The sequence below is a fragment of the Mus musculus genome, chromosome 13 (assembly GCF_000001635.26).
Source record: "Mus musculus strain C57BL/6J chromosome 13, GRCm38.p6 C57BL/6J".
Taxonomy (NCBI): domain Eukaryota; kingdom Metazoa; phylum Chordata; class Mammalia; order Rodentia; family Muridae; genus Mus; species Mus musculus.
Genome location: NC_000079.6, coordinates 112,477,276 through 112,494,941, shown reverse-complemented (window position 1 = coordinate 112,494,941; position 17,666 = coordinate 112,477,276). Strand labels below are relative to the sequence as shown.

Here is a 17,666-nt window from a genome sequence, read left to right as displayed (position 1 = left end):
AAGTTCAAACAAACTGCACAGGGCCAAGGCGTCTCCTGAGGACTGCAGTCATGACGTCCCTGCCAGCAGACAGCAGCTTATCTACCATCCCAGGACACTGTCCACCCTTAACCCTGGCATCCATGCCACCGCTCCACCTTAGCAGTACGCACCTGTGACGTGGGGGCTGGGGATGGTGAGGACAGCTGCAGCTGATTTGCCCACCTTGTTTCTTGCTGCTAGAGACGCGACATAGCGGTCATTGGTGAGATTCACGGTCAGCTCTGTGCCAGTGACTGTGTACGTTTGTGAGACGGACTTTGACTGCGTAAGAATCACTTCATAATCCAAGATTTTCCCATTGGCTTCAGAAAGAGGCAGTGCCTATAATAAACGTTTACCAAAAATTATTTCATGAATCTTGAATAATCAACTTTTCATGTCCACAGATCCTGCCAGTATGTCAAACCTGTAAATATTTAATTGGAAGGAAAAGGCAAACTCGTTTTTAAAAAAAAAAAAAAAGATTTATTTTTATATTAATGTTTTACCTGCAAGTCTGTTCCTTGTATTGTGTGCCTGCCTGGAGGTCAGAAGAAAGTGCTAGATCCCCACAGACAGCTGCAGGCTGCCATGTGGGTGCTAAGAACCAAACCTGGATACTCTGGAAGAGCAGCCAGGGCTCATAACAGCCGAGCTGCCTCTTCAATCTGAGCTCATTCTGAATTAAGTACTACTCGCTAAGAAAGAATAAAAACAAACAAATAAATAAAATAGGAAAATAAAGCCTCAACTGAACCAGGCCTGCAGTGTGGTCTCTGTCTCGGCAATGCTCTGCAGTGTGGCCTAGCCTCTGTCTCGGCAATGCTCTGCAAGCTGAGCTGTTGGTCTCTATCATTTGTGTCTCAGCATCTTCTTTTCTTCTCTCTATCTTTACAGTGTGAGGTACAGGTGTGGCCTCACCAGCCCACATTCTACTCTCTCTAAGCCTCTCTGTTTCCTAGGTGGCTCCCTAGCGAGTTCAGAGACATTTAGAACAGGGTCTTGTTTTTATAGAGGTTACCCTTCTATGAACTGTGCCAAATCCAAAATGACGGATTAGCTGAGTTCATAAACTTGGTTGGCTTTTTCAGTAGCTAAATAAGGCTTTGTGTTTTTATACACTAACATTACTAAATGTCTGGAGGAAATAATGATGAATAAAACTTTAGTGTTAAAAAGTTAGACTTAAAATACCATTTAAGTACATTTGTATGAGATATGAGTATAAATCTTTTTATCTTTCTTTTACCTTCCATATGAGCCGTACAGATCTATATTCCTGCCCATGGGATGGATTTGTCTTATACCAGAAACTTGGTGGTCTGGATGGTCCTAAAGAAAACACAACCTTCATAAAACAAAGTGCTTTTTATCTTAACAGTGCTGTAAAATTCTGAAGTAATTCTTTCTGTTCTTAAGGATCTGTGGCCCTTCAGTCACACAGCATTCCTCTTTACAAGAGCAGGCCCACAGCAGTACAATGTACTATGTACAACAATGACTGTCTGTCATTAGTCAGGGTGACAGCTGAGAATTTACATCAGCATCTCATACACACACACACACACACACACACACACACACACACTCTCATTCATAAATAAATAAATAAATAAATAGATAAATAAATAAATGAATGAATGAAACAAAACATAACATGGGGTTTTGCTATGTTACCCACAGTGGATTGGGACTTCTAGGCTCAAATGATTCTCCTGCCTTGGCTTTCTGCAGTTGGGACTACAGGCCTGTGCCATGGTGCTTGCCTATAGATTATAATTAAATTCTTTAGAGATGTATACTCCTACAAATAGACAAAAAAAGCACCACTCTGTGTGTGTGTGTGTATTCATGTAGTACAGTGGACAAGGAAGAACAAAGTCTTAAAAATAAAGTTTTTCTTCCAACAGTGATAAAAAAATAAAACCGAGTTATTTGTATTACTTTTTGCTAAAGATGAAATTGGAAATACACATGTTGGTGTGTGTCTACTCTCTAGCGGTATGGTCATACTATAAAAAGACAGCTCTGAGCACGAGGATCCAATCACACGCACTGATGTAGCAGCCCCCACAATCTGCATGGCGTGTGTTCTAAGAGGCCATGTGGACACCAGGAACTCTGAAGAGTAATGAACATTTCATATACACTGCTTTTCCTGCAAACATTGCCCATGCTAGAGTTTAACTTGTAAATTAGGTACAGTAATAAACTAACAACAATGGATGATATTAAATAATGGATAATAATAAAAATATAATGAAGTTACTTAAAACTTACAGATTGTTAGGTTCTTTATTTCTGAAATTTTTCATTTACTATTTTGAGATTGTAAATAACTACAAACAAGGCCAGCAGAGCTGAAGATAAGACATGAGCTCTGTAACTGCATCAAAGCATTCTTCCAGGGGGATGGTAAGCATGGGGCCTCATCTTCCAGGGGGATGGTAAGCACGGGGCCTCAGCACCTTATCACTGGACATGTGGAGGTAGAAGGTTATGACCAGCCATAACTACTTAGTGCATTTGAATGTGGGCTACTGGAGAGCCCATTTCAAACAACAAAACAAAATTTCTATAAGTTCTGACTTTCCAGAGCTTTGTTAAGAATACCTACAAATATTGTATTTACTAAAACAAACAGTATTTGAATGAAACCCACACAGCTTTGTGTCGGTTGTGAGAAAGTTACAAACGCAGGGAGAGAGTAAGCAGACAGACAGGCTGGCAGGAAGCTGTTTGCAAAGCTGCTGGTACCAGACACTGCGATCTCACATACTGTACTACCATGGGACTGCACTCAGATGGAATAAAGGATATAGAAGTACACAGGATGTGAACCAGAGCCACCTCTTAACACGAGCAGCACCTAGAAGCTTCACACTGTAGGCTAAAGACATGCTTCATCTAATGGCTTTTAAGGTGGCTCTAGAGAGCGCTGAATGCACACTTAACCACATTTTGCCTCCGTACTGAGGCGCTTCATGAACTTGTACAAATGGACCCATAAACTTCTGAAAGCCACTTTACGATTCCCCGTCAACAATCCTAACACTTGGCACGTGGAGGCAGAAGGAGGCTGAGAGTCCAAGGCCAGCCTGGGTCACAAAGTACAACGTCCTCATCCTCCCCTCCCCCACAAAACCAAAATGTCCCTCCTTAAGCCAAAGGAGCCAGTTAATGGACTGCGCATTCGCAAACTGGCCATAGTAAGACTGCTTTCTACAGTGCTCATGGGAGCGAGAAAAGCCTTACAGAAGGAGGGACACTGCTGCCTTTGACATTTTTAGTTCACTGACCTAAACCTCTAGCAAGATGGTTGAAGGCATGGGGTCTAGAAGCTAAGGAAGGCTGCTGCTATGAGACCATGGTAGGAAAAGGTCCAAAGAGGAGTCCACAGCAAAAGACTGGTTGCTGGTGGTGCACAGGAGATCAGAAATGCAGCAGCTTTGGGAGGAGTCTATCTTTTCCGTATATATTCATTTGTATGTGTATGAGTGTCTTACCTGCGTATGTCTATGCACTATACATATGCAGTACCCATGGAGGTCAGAAGAGAGCGTCAGATTTGAATTGAACTCCAGGCCTCGGAAGAGCAAGATCTCTGGCTCACTGAGTCACCTCTCCAAACCCAGAGACCCTCTTTAGACCCCACACCATTTTGAGCTTTTATAATCCACACTGTATGTGTAATTATAATTTCATCAATGATGAAAAAAGCACTTACAGCGAACCAACCCGAATCCCAGGTCAGCCTTCCCAAGGGCTTATCAAATGCTAGTACCAAAAAATTCTATAACATAGACAGTGTTTTATTTTAGTTTTGAGATAGGCTCTCACTCTGTAGCCATGGCTAGGCTGGAACTAAAACTCACAGAGATCATCCTGCCTCTGCCTTCTCAATGCTGGGATTAAAGGCGTGCACCACCACAGCCGGCTCTGACAGTGGGATTTTAATGAGTTAGGATACAATTCTCTAGTAAGGGGCATCTTGGGACCACCTTCCTTGAACAAAGCTAAGCGAATGTTTTTTTAAATGACATTTAAAAATACTTTTCCATTGTACTATAGTATAACCTATTTAGGTACCAAATACACTTATACTATCAATAATATATATCAAGGTTGTTTTGTGAAATAATACAACAGTACAGCTTGGCCCAAATGATCACATGTACAGCAGTGAGGGCAACATAATCCGCAGCCGGCCTTCTGCCTCCCTGGCCTTCCGGCCTTCCACTTCCCTCCCCCTCCCCCCACCTCACCACTTTTACGTACTGTCTTCGTATGTGGTCCCACTAGCCTCCTCACTCCAGTCACTCCAGTAGCCCTTCCCACTGTCCTTAATGGACCGGATCCTAAACACATATTCTGTAAAAGGCTTGAGGTCCTGCACAGTGAAGGAAGTTCGAGGAGACATTGTATCTTCAAGAGGGACCTGAGAATAAAGCATATTGAGTGATGTCATCGACACCTCCGATAGAGAAGGTTCCTAAAGTGAGTACAGAAATCAATTAGTTTTAGAAATCAACTTAATGCAAGATTAATAAATTCAACCACTGGAGAAGAAGACATGGCAGTAACAATATGACAATCTATAGGCCCCACCCACCTAGTCTTTCCTTCTATGAGACCTGCAATACTCAGGAGTCTCAACGAGAAAGCGATGACTCATGCTTGTAGTATCAGACAAGAGGACTGAACTACTGAAGATAGAGCAAGCGACAAGTTCTAAGCCAGGCAACACTATCTGAAGTTGAGAGCCTGTCTTAAAGAACCAGACCCACCCAACAGCTAAACACAAATATGTAAACAAGCACACAAACAACAACAAAACACTTCAGAGGCTTAGTGAAAAGAAACAGGCAAGAATAAATGTTGGAATCCCGAATGCTTAGTGCACTAGGAACTGTACTATACCCGCTAACTCTATGTGCAAAGGGAAAAAAAAAAAAAAGACTCTGGGAGGACAGCGTTAAGAGTCATGACCTTACTGCACAGAAGAAAATAAATGTGTTGTTCTCAATTCTATTCCTCTTCTTTCCCATCAAGCTCCTTCTGTCCAGTAGCTCATGGGGTGCAAGACAGAATGGAAGTCTACAGTGGAATCAGCCAGGCCAGCAAACCATGACAACAGTGTGTAGAAGGAAGGGGTGTATATAAATGAGGGGACAAGAAAATAGAAGCTAGGGACTGGCGACATGGCTCAGAGAGTACACCTGAGCTGGACGTACGCCTGGAACCCACACAGTGGGAAGGGAAACCTGCCTTCTGTAAGCTGTGTGACGTCTACATACATGCTGTGATGTGTACACACAGGATGAATAAAAGTAACACTAAGTGTTGAGAGGAAGCAAAGCAGAAGCTAGCCTAGTCCATGGACTTGTCCTTGAACTGGGAGTGGGGAGGAAACCAAAGACACACACATAACTACTTCTTTCTGCCACTCTGACATTTCAATACTAGATACAAAACAGATGTTAAATTTGGTGCATTTTTTATTAAGTTAAGATTCTATGATATTAAAATATACTTAGAAGAACTTTAAATACACATCCTCTCTGTACAGTCTGAGTCATGAAGCCAATTTTGTTTTGCTTTTTGTGATTGTATTATGAGCCGGTAAACTAGAGGAGCATCACAAAGGAGCACAGAGGCTCTGGGCTAATTGATATCTCTCTAGGATCATAACTGCAACCATGGTAGTAAAACAAATGAATGGACCGATCAATCAACAAACACAAAAGTGGGCTATTAGTTATAAATGGAATTGCAGCACAAAATCTCACAGGCAGTCAATGTGGTACCGCCCAAGACAGCTCCTCCACTGAGAGCAAGGACCTGCCACCTCCCCTTCCAGGCTTGCAATCCCCACTAAAACTTTCTGGACTTTAAGAGTTGGCAAATCCTCTATTAAGAGCTGGGGGCCAGAAAATCTGTTACTCCAGCCCCCCCCCCCAAAGACAACAAACAAACGGTTCCAGCAAAATCCGCCAAGCTGTCTGAACTACCTGTGCTCAGTTTCACGCTTAAAACCCCCTCTCCACCTGCACGCTGATCCTGCATCCTGTTCCCATCACCCTGCCTCGTTTCCTAAAGGCCACTGTTCTATCTGCTTGTCTGTCTGTCAGATGAAATGTTTCACATTAAGACATTGAGAAAACAGGCAAGTCTTCATATTAGTGCTCAAAACAAACAAAGCAAGCAAGCACACAAACGAAGGCAGCAACACTATTAGCATAAACAGCAACGTTCAATTTACCTGGATCCAAGTTGAGGCATCTTTGGTCCTATATTGGATGTCAGACTTTAGATCTAAAAGACCGCCCAGCCCTGAACTGACCCATGATAGCTTTAATATACTGGATAATTCTTCTGAGTTGGTCACTGATAAATTATATGGTGGGGTGGGTTTCACTGAAGAATAAAATAAGTCCTAAAGTTAGTTATGCCTTACTTTTATAGTTCCATATACAAGTCAAACACATGATGATCTGTTTAATAAGATTGCTCTTACCAAAGGCAAGCTCTCTAGAATGGTGCTTTGCCCTATCATAGAAAGATTCAACGAAGCATTTCCTAGTCTGCTCAGCATATTTGTTAATTTTCAGATGCTGATATTAAAAAATGCTGAAATGCTATAGCAAGTTACTTTTTAAAAAGAAAATAAAAATAAAACAAGGAAGTCACTGTGACTGCAGTGGCATGCGGTCCTGCAAATTGAATAATGAAAGGGTAACATTCTAAGTGGGGAAGGCAAGTGGATCAGGTTCAAAGTTAACCTTAGACACACGGCCAATTTAAAGCCAGTCTGGGCTGCGTGAGACAAACAGCAGTGATAAAATATTCCAAAAGTAAACTAAACACAGCCATGAGTATAGCTAAACTACAGCTATTTTTCTGTTTCCACATTACATTTAATAACATTATAAAAGACTTTATTAAAAAAATCACTGTACTAATAAACATTTCTACATTAATCAAAATCTGAAAAATAGTTTACAAGTCATAGAGAAGTTTGATAAAGTCTCAAATCCCGGCTTCTAAGTACCTTTATCCACGGGGTCAAAATTGATAGACTCTGAGGAGACCTTCCCAAGGGCATTCTCTGCTTCCACCCAGACTTCAATGTTGACATAATAGGTGGGCATGTAGCTGACCATACATGAAGTGCCATGCTTTGACTGGCAATCAGGAAACTTCTCTGTTGCCCTAAGTATAAAAGTGGAAGAACCAGCCATTAAAAATAGATTGAAAATATAAAGGTGAAAGGGTGACTGGGAAAGGTTGGATATGACCCAGATTGGTGCACTGTCCTTTGCAATGAAGTGTTGCTAACCAAAGACAGATGACACATCTGAAAAACTGTATCCGAGCTACACCTATGATATTATTTCCACATTTTTAATCTAAGAAAACTTCATTTTAGAATTTTATGCTATGCCCTTAATTATTCTCCCCCTAAAAATGATCTATTTCCTTGTGGTCTTAGAATAGCAGCCTTAACTCAGCCATAGAGGCATGTTTCAGGCCGGATAGTGGTGGCGCATGCCTTTAATCCCAGCACTTGGGAGGCAGAGGCAGGCGGATTTCTGAGTTTGAGGCCAGCCTGGTCTACAGAGTGAGTTCCAGGACAGCCATGGGGACACAGAGAAACCCTGTCTCAAAAAAACAAAAAACAAAACAAAACAAAACAAACAAACAAAAGGCATGTTTCAGGATCCCCTGCAGACGCCTGAAACTCTGGTAACAGCAAACCCTAGGAATCCTATGGTTTTCCTACACACACTTCACTATGATGGTATTTAATCTCCGAATTTAGCATGGTAGATGAACAACTCTAACAGGGAAGTGGATGCAATCTCTCCCTAAATACTCACTTTTCTTTTGATAGTGTAAGATGATTTGAATTGAGGTGAATGATATCAGTCCTGTGAGACACTGATGGACACGACCTGACAATAGTCCAGAAAGACAGCTGCGGTGGTTTGAATATGCTTGGCCCAGGGAGTGGCAATAGTAGGAGGTGTAGCCTTGTTAGAGTGGGCGTGGCATTGTTGGAGTAGGTGTGTCACTGTAGGGATGGGCTTAAATAACTTTCTCCTTTCTCCTGTTTGCCTTCAGAACAAGATGTAGAACTCTCAGCTATTCTAGCACCATGCCTGCCTAGACGCTGCCATGCTTCCCACCATGATAATGGACTGAACTTCTGAAACTGTAGGGCAGCGCCAGTGAAATGTTGTCCTTGAGAAGAGTTGCCTTGGTCATGGCGTCTGCTCACAGCAATGAAACCCTAAGGCAGGTGGTATGAGTGAGAACGCCCCACAGGCTCATATACTGAATCTTTAGTCAGCAGCACGTGGTGCTACCTGAGGAGAATTTGGTCTGTGGCCTTGTTGGAGTAGGTGTGGTGTTGTTAGAGCAACGTGTCCCTGAGTGTAGACTTTGAGCTTTCAAAAGCCCAAGCCAGGCCCTTTGTCTCTTCCTCCTGCCAGTGGATCCAGAGGTCGAAGTCTCAGCTACTTCTTTAGCAACAAGCCTGCCTGCCTCTCACCATGCTTCTCGCCATGATGATAGTGGCCTCACCCATAAAACTGTAAGCCAGCCCCACTTAAGTGTTCTCTGTTATGAGAGTTGCCTTGGTCATGGTGTCTACTCCCAGCAATAGAACACAGATTAAGATAAGAACCATCTTTTCAGCTGATGACATCGGTGGCAGATGGATAACGTCCATGATCGGTGATCTTATTGTTTAAGGTGTTTTGTGGCAAGCTTCTAGGAGACTACCGTAATAGCAATTTGCTTGTCTTTAACTCACCAGGAGATTGCTCAGAAAGCTGTAATCTGTGGTGAGCAGAAGCATACTTTTATGTGTGTCACTCCAAGGACTAGGCCTGCCTTTGATCGTGTATTTCTGCAAGGTCTATCTACATGCCATACTTTTGTCCTTCAGTGTCTGTGTATTCACTCTGCAGCCTCCCTCAGCTCTCAACCTTAGTTCACTGCTGGTTCTCCCTCCGTTTCCTCTTCATCTTCTGTAGGTGACTCAATGAGGTGGACCATTAGCATTCCTCAAGAGCCTCACGCTACCTGTCAGTAAATCATTCTCTACCAACTTACCTGCAGTGCAAAGGATTTCCTGTCTTCCCTGTAAACCTCTGGAAAGCATTCTCAACCCTGCTGTAGAAATAGTTACTCTCAGTCAGGGACTTCTAGTCTGCCTTTGATCATTCAGTTCCCAGATAAAAAAAGACATACAACATTGACATTTATAATGAGCCTTAATGAGCACTGAAGTTGGGCAGACAGCTACCGTCTTTGCTAGTATGTCTACTTCCCTGACAATCTCCCCACAATATGACTTGCTACGTTCCAGTTGGGCTGCTCTTAGCTCCCATCGGCCGCTCTCATGGCCATAATTTGAAGATCCTTACCGCAGGGCATCTTCTCTTCTCTCCCTTTCCTCTCCCGCTCCTTGTGGTTCTCCTTAGGCTCTAAGCCCAGGAGCACCAAACCCTGCCTATCTCTTCTTCCCAGCTACTGGCTGTCGTCATCTTTATCAAACCAATAGCTTAAAATTAAGGAGCAAGGTCACCTTGTATGTGCAGATTCTCTCATTCTTGGGAGCAGCCAGGCCCTGGGGCCGATATTTAGTATTACAAAACATAGCAAAAGACTAAACCCCAACATGGCCTCGCTCTATAAATTTCTGCCATTTCCAGTTTGCATTCACCCACTGCAATTCCATGAGTGTTACTGTCCTAGAAACAGTGGTCATCTACAGCACTGCATGTATACAAACTAGGGTCTCCATCAGGAGCTGACTGATACAATCAATACCAAGTGGCCTCTGCTAGGGGGACAAGGCCATATGAAGAGGCAATTCACTACTTGACACCTTGGTAACAGTTGGATGTGCCATCTGCTGTTAGACTTTAAGTCTTCTTAATTCATTCTTCCAAGGATTGTACCACTTGTGGGATCTGCCAAGCAGGGCTAGAACCACCCCAGGCAGGAAGGCTAGCACCTGCACATTATAGCTCCACTCCACAACACTGGAGGATGCGCACGTTGGGCTTCACTCTGTACACTATACTAGGCTTCATCATACGGCTTGAACTGTGGCCACAAAGTACCAGAGCAAATCTGATTTATGCTTTGGTTATACCTCCACACTTTAAAGGCTGTATATTCTACTGGACACCTGCAAACGTACCAGCACTGTCTTCTTCACTTACAGACAGCCTCTGTGGTAGGTTCTTCTCAATGTGCACAACCCTCCTTGCTTGGAGGAAATGGCTTGGTGATGCTTCCCTTGGGAAATCACTTGCAGACCCAGTACTTCCTGCGCAATGTCTTGCTCTCGTGTGGAGTGTGATTTCTATTCACGTCATCCAGACACAGATGTAATGATTTCTATCTTAACTGAGTAAGTATCTTATACTGTGGTAGTAACTGTGGTGAATTTCTTCTTCTTCCTAATATCACAAACAGTAAATCTGTGCTTACTTTAGATTAAAATTTTCTCTCCTTGCTCAAGAACTGTCCTTCACTTAAAGAAAACTACTATATAGTTTCTCTTTCTTTGCATAAACCACTATATAGTTTCTCTTTGCATAAACCGCTATACAAATGCTGTGCTCTGGGACTACTGTTAAGGAAAACTGGCTTTTCTATTTAAACACAAGCACTGTGCTATCACCATCAAATAAACAAGGTGAGCTCTGGGTAACCGACAGGCAGGCATGTCTCCTGGGACCCGGACTGAGAAGGATCTGAAATCTCATTAAGCTATGCAGAAGAGCGTGCAGTGGCTCAGGAATTGTTTATTTCTGGAATTGTCAACTGGATACTTTTAGACTGAAACAACAGATTAACAGGATTCATTGTAGTTTTCCTCCTTCTTGGAACAGAGTCCCTACCAAACCAGCATTGTCCTTTCTCTATTCAGCATATGCTAGGGGAGAGATGAGGCAGCGAAGGAGTTCTATCACGGCCCCAAAATTCTTCAACCTTTACAGCCAAAACGGGGAACCACTTGCTGGTTTTGCCAGCTACAGAAAGCTTACACTACTCACAAAGTCATGCCTCAGTTTAAAACAGTCACATACAATAAGCCTGTAAAAGATAAGAAGATAAAGCAAGCTCTTTCCCCGGAGGAGCGGCAGGCTCGGAACCACGCCATCTCTGTAGCCTTCGTTTCAAACGTCTTAAAACAATGATTCAACCATACATATTTGTGGAGAAAAGCAATTTTAAAACTGCTTTTAGAAATATATCACCAGCAATAATATTGGAACGGTGTTTAAAATTACATTCTTGTTTATTATGAAAGACAGTAGCAATAACGCTTTAATATTGCTGGGAAGTAGAATTTTGGTACAGAAAAGAGGATGTAGCTGCTTGATGGATTATATATTTAAAAAAATACACTGTAGTCCCCTTTCAAAGTTGAAAATATCAATGTAAACTCAAGATGCACCTTATAATTTTGTGTGTAAGAACATTCAAGTAACCCTGAGACTAAAGATAGACCTGAAAGGCAGAGTGCCTGCAAAGTATCTGGGATGCACTTCTTTTAATCCTACGAACTGTAAAATAAAATACATAAACAAAACAAAGGAGATCCATAACTAAGGAACACTGACAGGTGCTCAGACGTCAGAATGAAGCAGCTGGGACGTGGCCTGGTCCAACCTCAGCAGCTGTCTCACAGGGGTGGGACCAGGATTGACTGAGAAGACTTCAGGGAACACATGAGTTCTGCAGGGGTACGCCCTTGTCAAAACTCCTGCGTTGCCGACACCTCAGATCTGTGCTCTCACTACAAACAAAGTTCAGTACACTTAAATATGCATGCTAACCACGTGAACATTGAAGTGTCAAATTATAAGTATTCCTAATCCCACAGCTCACTTTGGAGACAGCACATGGATGTGGTAAAGCAAATCTCATAAAATGAACTCTAGAGTCTGGGTGGCAGGCACGCACAGGCTCCACTACTCTTCCAGCTTTTGTGTGCATCAAGAAATATATTTGTAAGAATGGATGAGGCTGGCAATACTAGAGACCAAGGTGCAGTGTGTGTGTGTGAGCGGGCCAGCAGTTGTGTCTGCTGTCTTCCTTGATCCCAGAGCAAAGACAGGGTCACTCGGACTCTGAAGCTCAATGACCTAGGCTGGCCAGTCAGTGAGCTGCCACCTGTCTCCGTATCTCTCTCTCTCCTCAGAGCTGGGATCACAGAACGGCGCCATGTCATCTGATGTGTGGGTTTTAGAGGTCTGAGGTAAGAGCCCATGCTTGTGCAGTGAGCACCCTATGACAACCACCTCCCCAACCTGCCACTTAACCCTAGGGACAAAAAAAAAAAAAAAGGATAACAATGTTAGTGGAGGAATGTGCCATCGCAGGGAGTTAAATTTTTGAAAAAAGTAATCCAACCCAAATATATAAACCTAACAATTTTTAGGAAATAAAGGAATGGGAGAATATTAACAATATCCAAGAAGTCACTGAATTGCATGGAAAGAAAACAGCAGCAAGTAGAATCTGTCATTTAAGAGAGAGAAGAATTCTCAATTTAAAAGGTAGGGAGAATTTTAAAATGTTTTAAAAATTTCAATTCTAGAACATTTTTGTAAGACAGCATTTTAGGAGAGAAGTGAGGGAATTCATACTAGGCAAACGTTGATATTAAGAGTATTTCAGATTGCTGAGGTGCATCAACAGTGTGGTGGTTTAAACAGGCACGGCCCCCACAGGCTCATCTATCTGAATGCTTGGCCACTAGGGAGTGGCACTCCTAGGAGATGTGCCCTTGTTGGGGTAGGTGTGGCTTTGTTGGAGGAAGGGTGTCACTGGAGGAAGGTCTGGGGTTTCAGATGCTCAACATGCCCAGTGTCTCTCTCTCTCTTCCTGCTGCCTGCTGATCCAGATGTAGAGCTCTCAGTTCCTCCAGCACCATGTGTGCCTGCAGGCTGCCATGCTTCCCGCTGTGCCAAGAGTGGACTAAAGCTCTGAGTGTAAACCAGCCCTGAATAAACGTTTTTCTTTATATGAGATGCCATGGTCATGGTATCTCTTCACAGTGAGAGAACACTGACTAAGAAACAGCATGTGGTTGTGTTTGAAAGTCGTCATGTAGAGCTAGGTATTACAGTATCTATGGACAGAATGTGGCTGGCTTCTCTTGAAGGCAGCTTGGGGTAGAGTGTGCACACTGCTCACTGCCGACACTGCTCGGAGCGCCCATGAAGAGCACATAACTCCACTGTCAGAGCACGTGATGTCCCAAAACAGTCACCCAGTACTGCTACCGACAAAATCAAAGTCCCAGCCACAGTGTCTCATAGTCCAGCATATCTGCAGTAACTTACCACTCTGATTTCAAAGTGTAGTTTGTTTCAAGGTAAGTCTCCCTTCCGGGGTCCCACTGGCACAGCATATTCTTCCCCTCATTCACAATGCAAGTCAAATTTGTAGGTTTATCTGGAGGAACTATAAGGAAACAAACATTTAACTTTTAAAAGTCTTATATAGATAAGTATTATCTAATTTATATAATGTCTAAGACCCACCTCAATTAGATAAATGAACCCAAGATAATATATGAGCAAAATGAGAAACATGTTAATTTTTCTTCCAACTCCTAAATACTTTTTAGGTGTCTCTCTCTCTCTTCCTCTCTCTCTCTCTCTCTCTCTCTCTTTCTATATATATATATATATATATATATATATATATATGTGTGTGTGTGTGTGTGTGTAACTGTCTTTAATTGCTTTCATTTTAGTTTTCTATATAAAAATACATTTTTATTTATAACCAGAAAAATTATCAGTAATGTCTCTTTTAAGTGTTCTAAAATTAATAATAACTAGTATTAAAAGGTCGTTGTAGGAGCAAAAATGTTTTGCATATACTTTATTTTACTTTTGTATTTCAAAATGGGTCCTTCTGTGCAGCCTAAGCTGGCCTCACACTTCTGTCTGAGCTTCTGATCCACATCCCAGGTGCTGGGCTGACTGGCACTCACCATCACACCGGTGGGAATGTTTGTCCTATCGCTTCCTGGAGGATTGAAGGAAAAGCAAATGCTGGCCCCACTCTTTGTGTAGTTATTCTTTTTTAAGAATAATTTTTTAAATACTATAATTACCTCATTTCTCCATCCCCTTCCTCCTGCCAAGCCCTCCCGTGTGCCTCCTTGCTCCCTTCAAATCTTTTTAGTATTTCTCCTTCCTCCATTCAGGAACTTATGGAACTTAGTTCTTTTCTCAATAATGAGGAGACACAGAAAGCTGCTATCAACAGACCCAAACTGCCGATCAGTAATACTCTTGGGGGCACAGAGAGTCTCAGGCCAAACCATTTCTCAAGACTCTGATAAATGTTTGTTTTTAACAAAGAAATGACACCCATGCTGCTCTTCTGGATTTGTGTATAATGGTAAAAATATACATGTTGCTTCTAAATGATTTTTTTTGTTTTTTGTTTGTTTTGTTTTGTTTTATAAAATAAGCACTTCCAAAAGCTACTGAACCAGTGACTGTCCTTGGGAAGGCTAACAGAAACCATTAAAAATGTAGTTCAAGAGTCTGACAAAATTGAAGAAAAGACCCAAATCTTACAGCCTGAAAGCATGGTGACTCCATACACATTCTGCTCGATCTGCCCAAAGGACAGGATGTTGCAGGTGAGCTGCACGCTCGGGAGGACCACGTCTGTGAACGTGACACTGGACGTGGTTCTGTTGATGACAGTGACCTGCTCCCTGGGAACAGCAGCATGGTTGGTCTTCCACACGATGTAGCTGGCATTCACGTAGTAATGCTGCAGACACGCCTCCTTCAGCACACAAATGGCAGTGAAGTTCGAGCCGCGCTGGACAACTGGAAATTCAGGGTAGATGTAACCACACGGTTCCAAAAGTTGACCTGAAAAAGAACAATGGACTGTGCTGAGTTTGCCCAGAACACGTGATGCCGTGGGTTCAATGCCTGGTACTCTGACAGGAACAAGGAAAAACAAAAACCTCAAAGACAGTATTTCCAGTACAAAATGGTATTTGGATAGCAACACTCAGTGTAGACTATACAAATTCACTATAATAACTCACTGGAGAAAAAGAACATTTAAGCCTGGAAAAATTGTGGTGAACTATACAAGTTATAATGTATAAAATACTAAAAATTACTGAGCTCATGGTCAAATATTCTGATTTCCCTCAGGAAACAGACTGAGTCCAGCAAAAGTCAACCCTACCCATCCCCCACCCACCCCTTGGCCCCCGACGGCCTAAATTAAATTCCATAAAACAGGTAGGTGGGCGGCCTTCTCTCTAGCCCTAAAAGCCAGTGGAGGTTAGGATGGTGGGACAGAGAGGTGGACACACTGTCCATCTGCCAAAATCTGGACTGCAGCAAGACAGCAACCCACACCAGAAAGCCTGGACAGTATGATTGATTTAACAAAGGGTAGGGAGTACAATTTTCTGAGAAAACACTTGGACTAGTTTTAGCAATGTACTAATTTTATCTATCAGTGTGTGGAATAAAACTTTCTATTTAAAGAAGGGAAAAAAGAATTGGATAGGGAGAGAAACAAATATACAATTGCATTGTAGGGATTCCACTGCTGTTGCCAGCGACAGCTGTAACTCCGGCTGCTTTGGATATCCTGTAAGATACACGTACCGGTGGAGTCTCCGTTGCTTTTGTTTATTTATTTATTTTTGAAAAGACACAATACATTATCACTTAGTTACTTTGCTGTGCAAAAGAATAGCAGATATATTATTCAGGTCTCTGTACAACGGGGTCCCAGTGCACACCCTTTCTTTGTTCCCTCAGTCAGGACCCCAAGCCTCTGAGAACGTCTACTCTCAACTTTCTATGAATAATTTTTTTTTTTTAGATTTCACCAGTGAGATTATATGATATTAGCCATTTGCATGTCTTCTCTTCAGAAATGTCTACCTAGGTCTGCTAGCCTTTAAACATTATTTATATTTTTCTACTGAGTTGAATTCCTCACAAAATCAGTATTAATTCCTTATCGGGTGTAAGATTTGAAATTGTACTACTCAGTCGACCTTCTTTCTCAACTGAACCTAAAAGTGTGCTGTGGTGCTTTAGTCTGTCTGTCTGTCTGCTCATGTTGCATGCATTCCTCTCTGTGCTTCGGGATCCCACTGAGAAACTCCCCACCTGCTCCAGTATCTTAAAGCATTTCCCTACTTAATTCCAGGACTTCAGAGGTTCAAGGCTTATAGTTAAAGTCTTTACTCTAGTCGAGTATGGCGCACATGCCTTTACCCCAGCACTAGAGAGACAGGCAGGCAGATCTCTGTGAATTCAAGAACAAGCTTATCTATAGTGCAGGTTCCCAGGCTGGCAGAGCTACACAGTGAGATTGTGTCTCAATCAATCAATCAATCACTCAATCAATCAACCAATAATGTATAAATGTCTTTAATCTGTTTTGAGTTGATTTTTCAAAATGTGGAGAGAGGAAGAACCGGATATCCAATTATCCCACACCTCGATCTGAAGAGACTGCGCTTCCTCTAATATCTTAGTGCCCCTGTCAAAGATTGGTGGCTATATATAATGAGTTTACTTCTATGCACTCTAGTCTTTTTACCACTCTTGACTATGCCCACACCACGCTGGGTTTTTTTTCTTTAAACTTTTTATTGATTCTTTGTAAATTTCACATTATGTAGTAGCTCAATACCATTTGTCTTCCCAGCCCTTCATCTCTGCCCTGGCAACCAACCTCCCCAACCTTCATCTCTGCCCTGGCAACCAACCTCCCCAACCTTCATCTCTGCCCTGGCAACCAACCTCCCCAACCTTCATCTCTGCCCTGGCAACCAACCTCCCCAACCTTCATCTCTGCCCTGGCAACCAACCTCCCCAACAAAAGAAAACATTAAAAAATCTCACCACGGCCGTTGTGGTGATGCCCAGCACACCCTTTGCCCACATCTCTCTGCTTGCAAATGTTCTTTGCAGTGAGTCACTGGTCTGGTTGGAGGCCTCTGGCTTCTGCTACACCATCAATCCTGAGTCCTCGCCCTGGACTTCTCTCAGATATTCTGTTGTTGCCCTGGGTCATGGAGACCCTGTAGCTTTGGGTCTATAGGGCTGGCCCCTTCATAAGCTTCAGCAGTTCATAGGTGGGGTAGATGTTGGGCTGGGCCAACATAGTGCCCTGTATCTGCGCCTGGGTAGAATCTGATTTGGTGAGCAGATCTCCTACTCCCATGGCACCAGGATCAGCTTTACTGAAGTGCTGCCCAGGTGAGGGGCAGAGCCAACGTGGTGGCCCGGCGAGGAGCGGAGCAGATTTCCTGGGTGCTGTAGCTGGCAAGGGGTGGAGATAGCTCTCCGGTGCTCATGTCCTGGGAGGTGAGGGGTTGGCTCACCCACACATCTGCCACCAGAGGTAACTCTACTCTGCTGCCCAGGGAAGGTACTCACACCATCAAAGACAGCTCTCTCATGCTGGTCAGGTAAGGGATGGGGCACACCATGCTGTTTTAACTACTGTAACTTTGCAATCGATTTTTAAATAAAATGTTTCCATTCTTACTTATTTTGCTCACAATTCTTTTGGGCATTTGGGTGTTTATGGCTCCA

At 42.9% G+C, this 17,666-nt stretch overlaps 1 protein-coding gene across 1 annotated transcript in view; it reads right to left on the bottom strand.

Annotated features, from left to right (window-relative positions):
* Window positions 1–17,666, bottom strand: part of Il6st (interleukin 6 signal transducer) — a 42,791-nt gene that overhangs the window by 11,919 nt on the left and 13,206 nt on the right. Inside the window, exons 4-10 of the mRNA NM_010560.3 lie at window positions 14,652–14,957; window positions 13,398–13,518; window positions 7,073–7,233; window positions 6,284–6,438; window positions 4,300–4,459; window positions 1,271–1,353; window positions 153–363 (exon numbers count right to left, since the gene is read on the bottom strand). Of these exons, the coding sequence (NP_034690.3) occupies window positions 153–363; window positions 1,271–1,353; window positions 4,300–4,459; window positions 6,284–6,438; window positions 7,073–7,233; window positions 13,398–13,518; window positions 14,652–14,957 (1,197 nt within the window). The remainder of the gene's footprint in view (window positions 1–152; window positions 364–1,270; window positions 1,354–4,299; window positions 4,460–6,283; window positions 6,439–7,072; window positions 7,234–13,397; window positions 13,519–14,651; window positions 14,958–17,666) is intronic.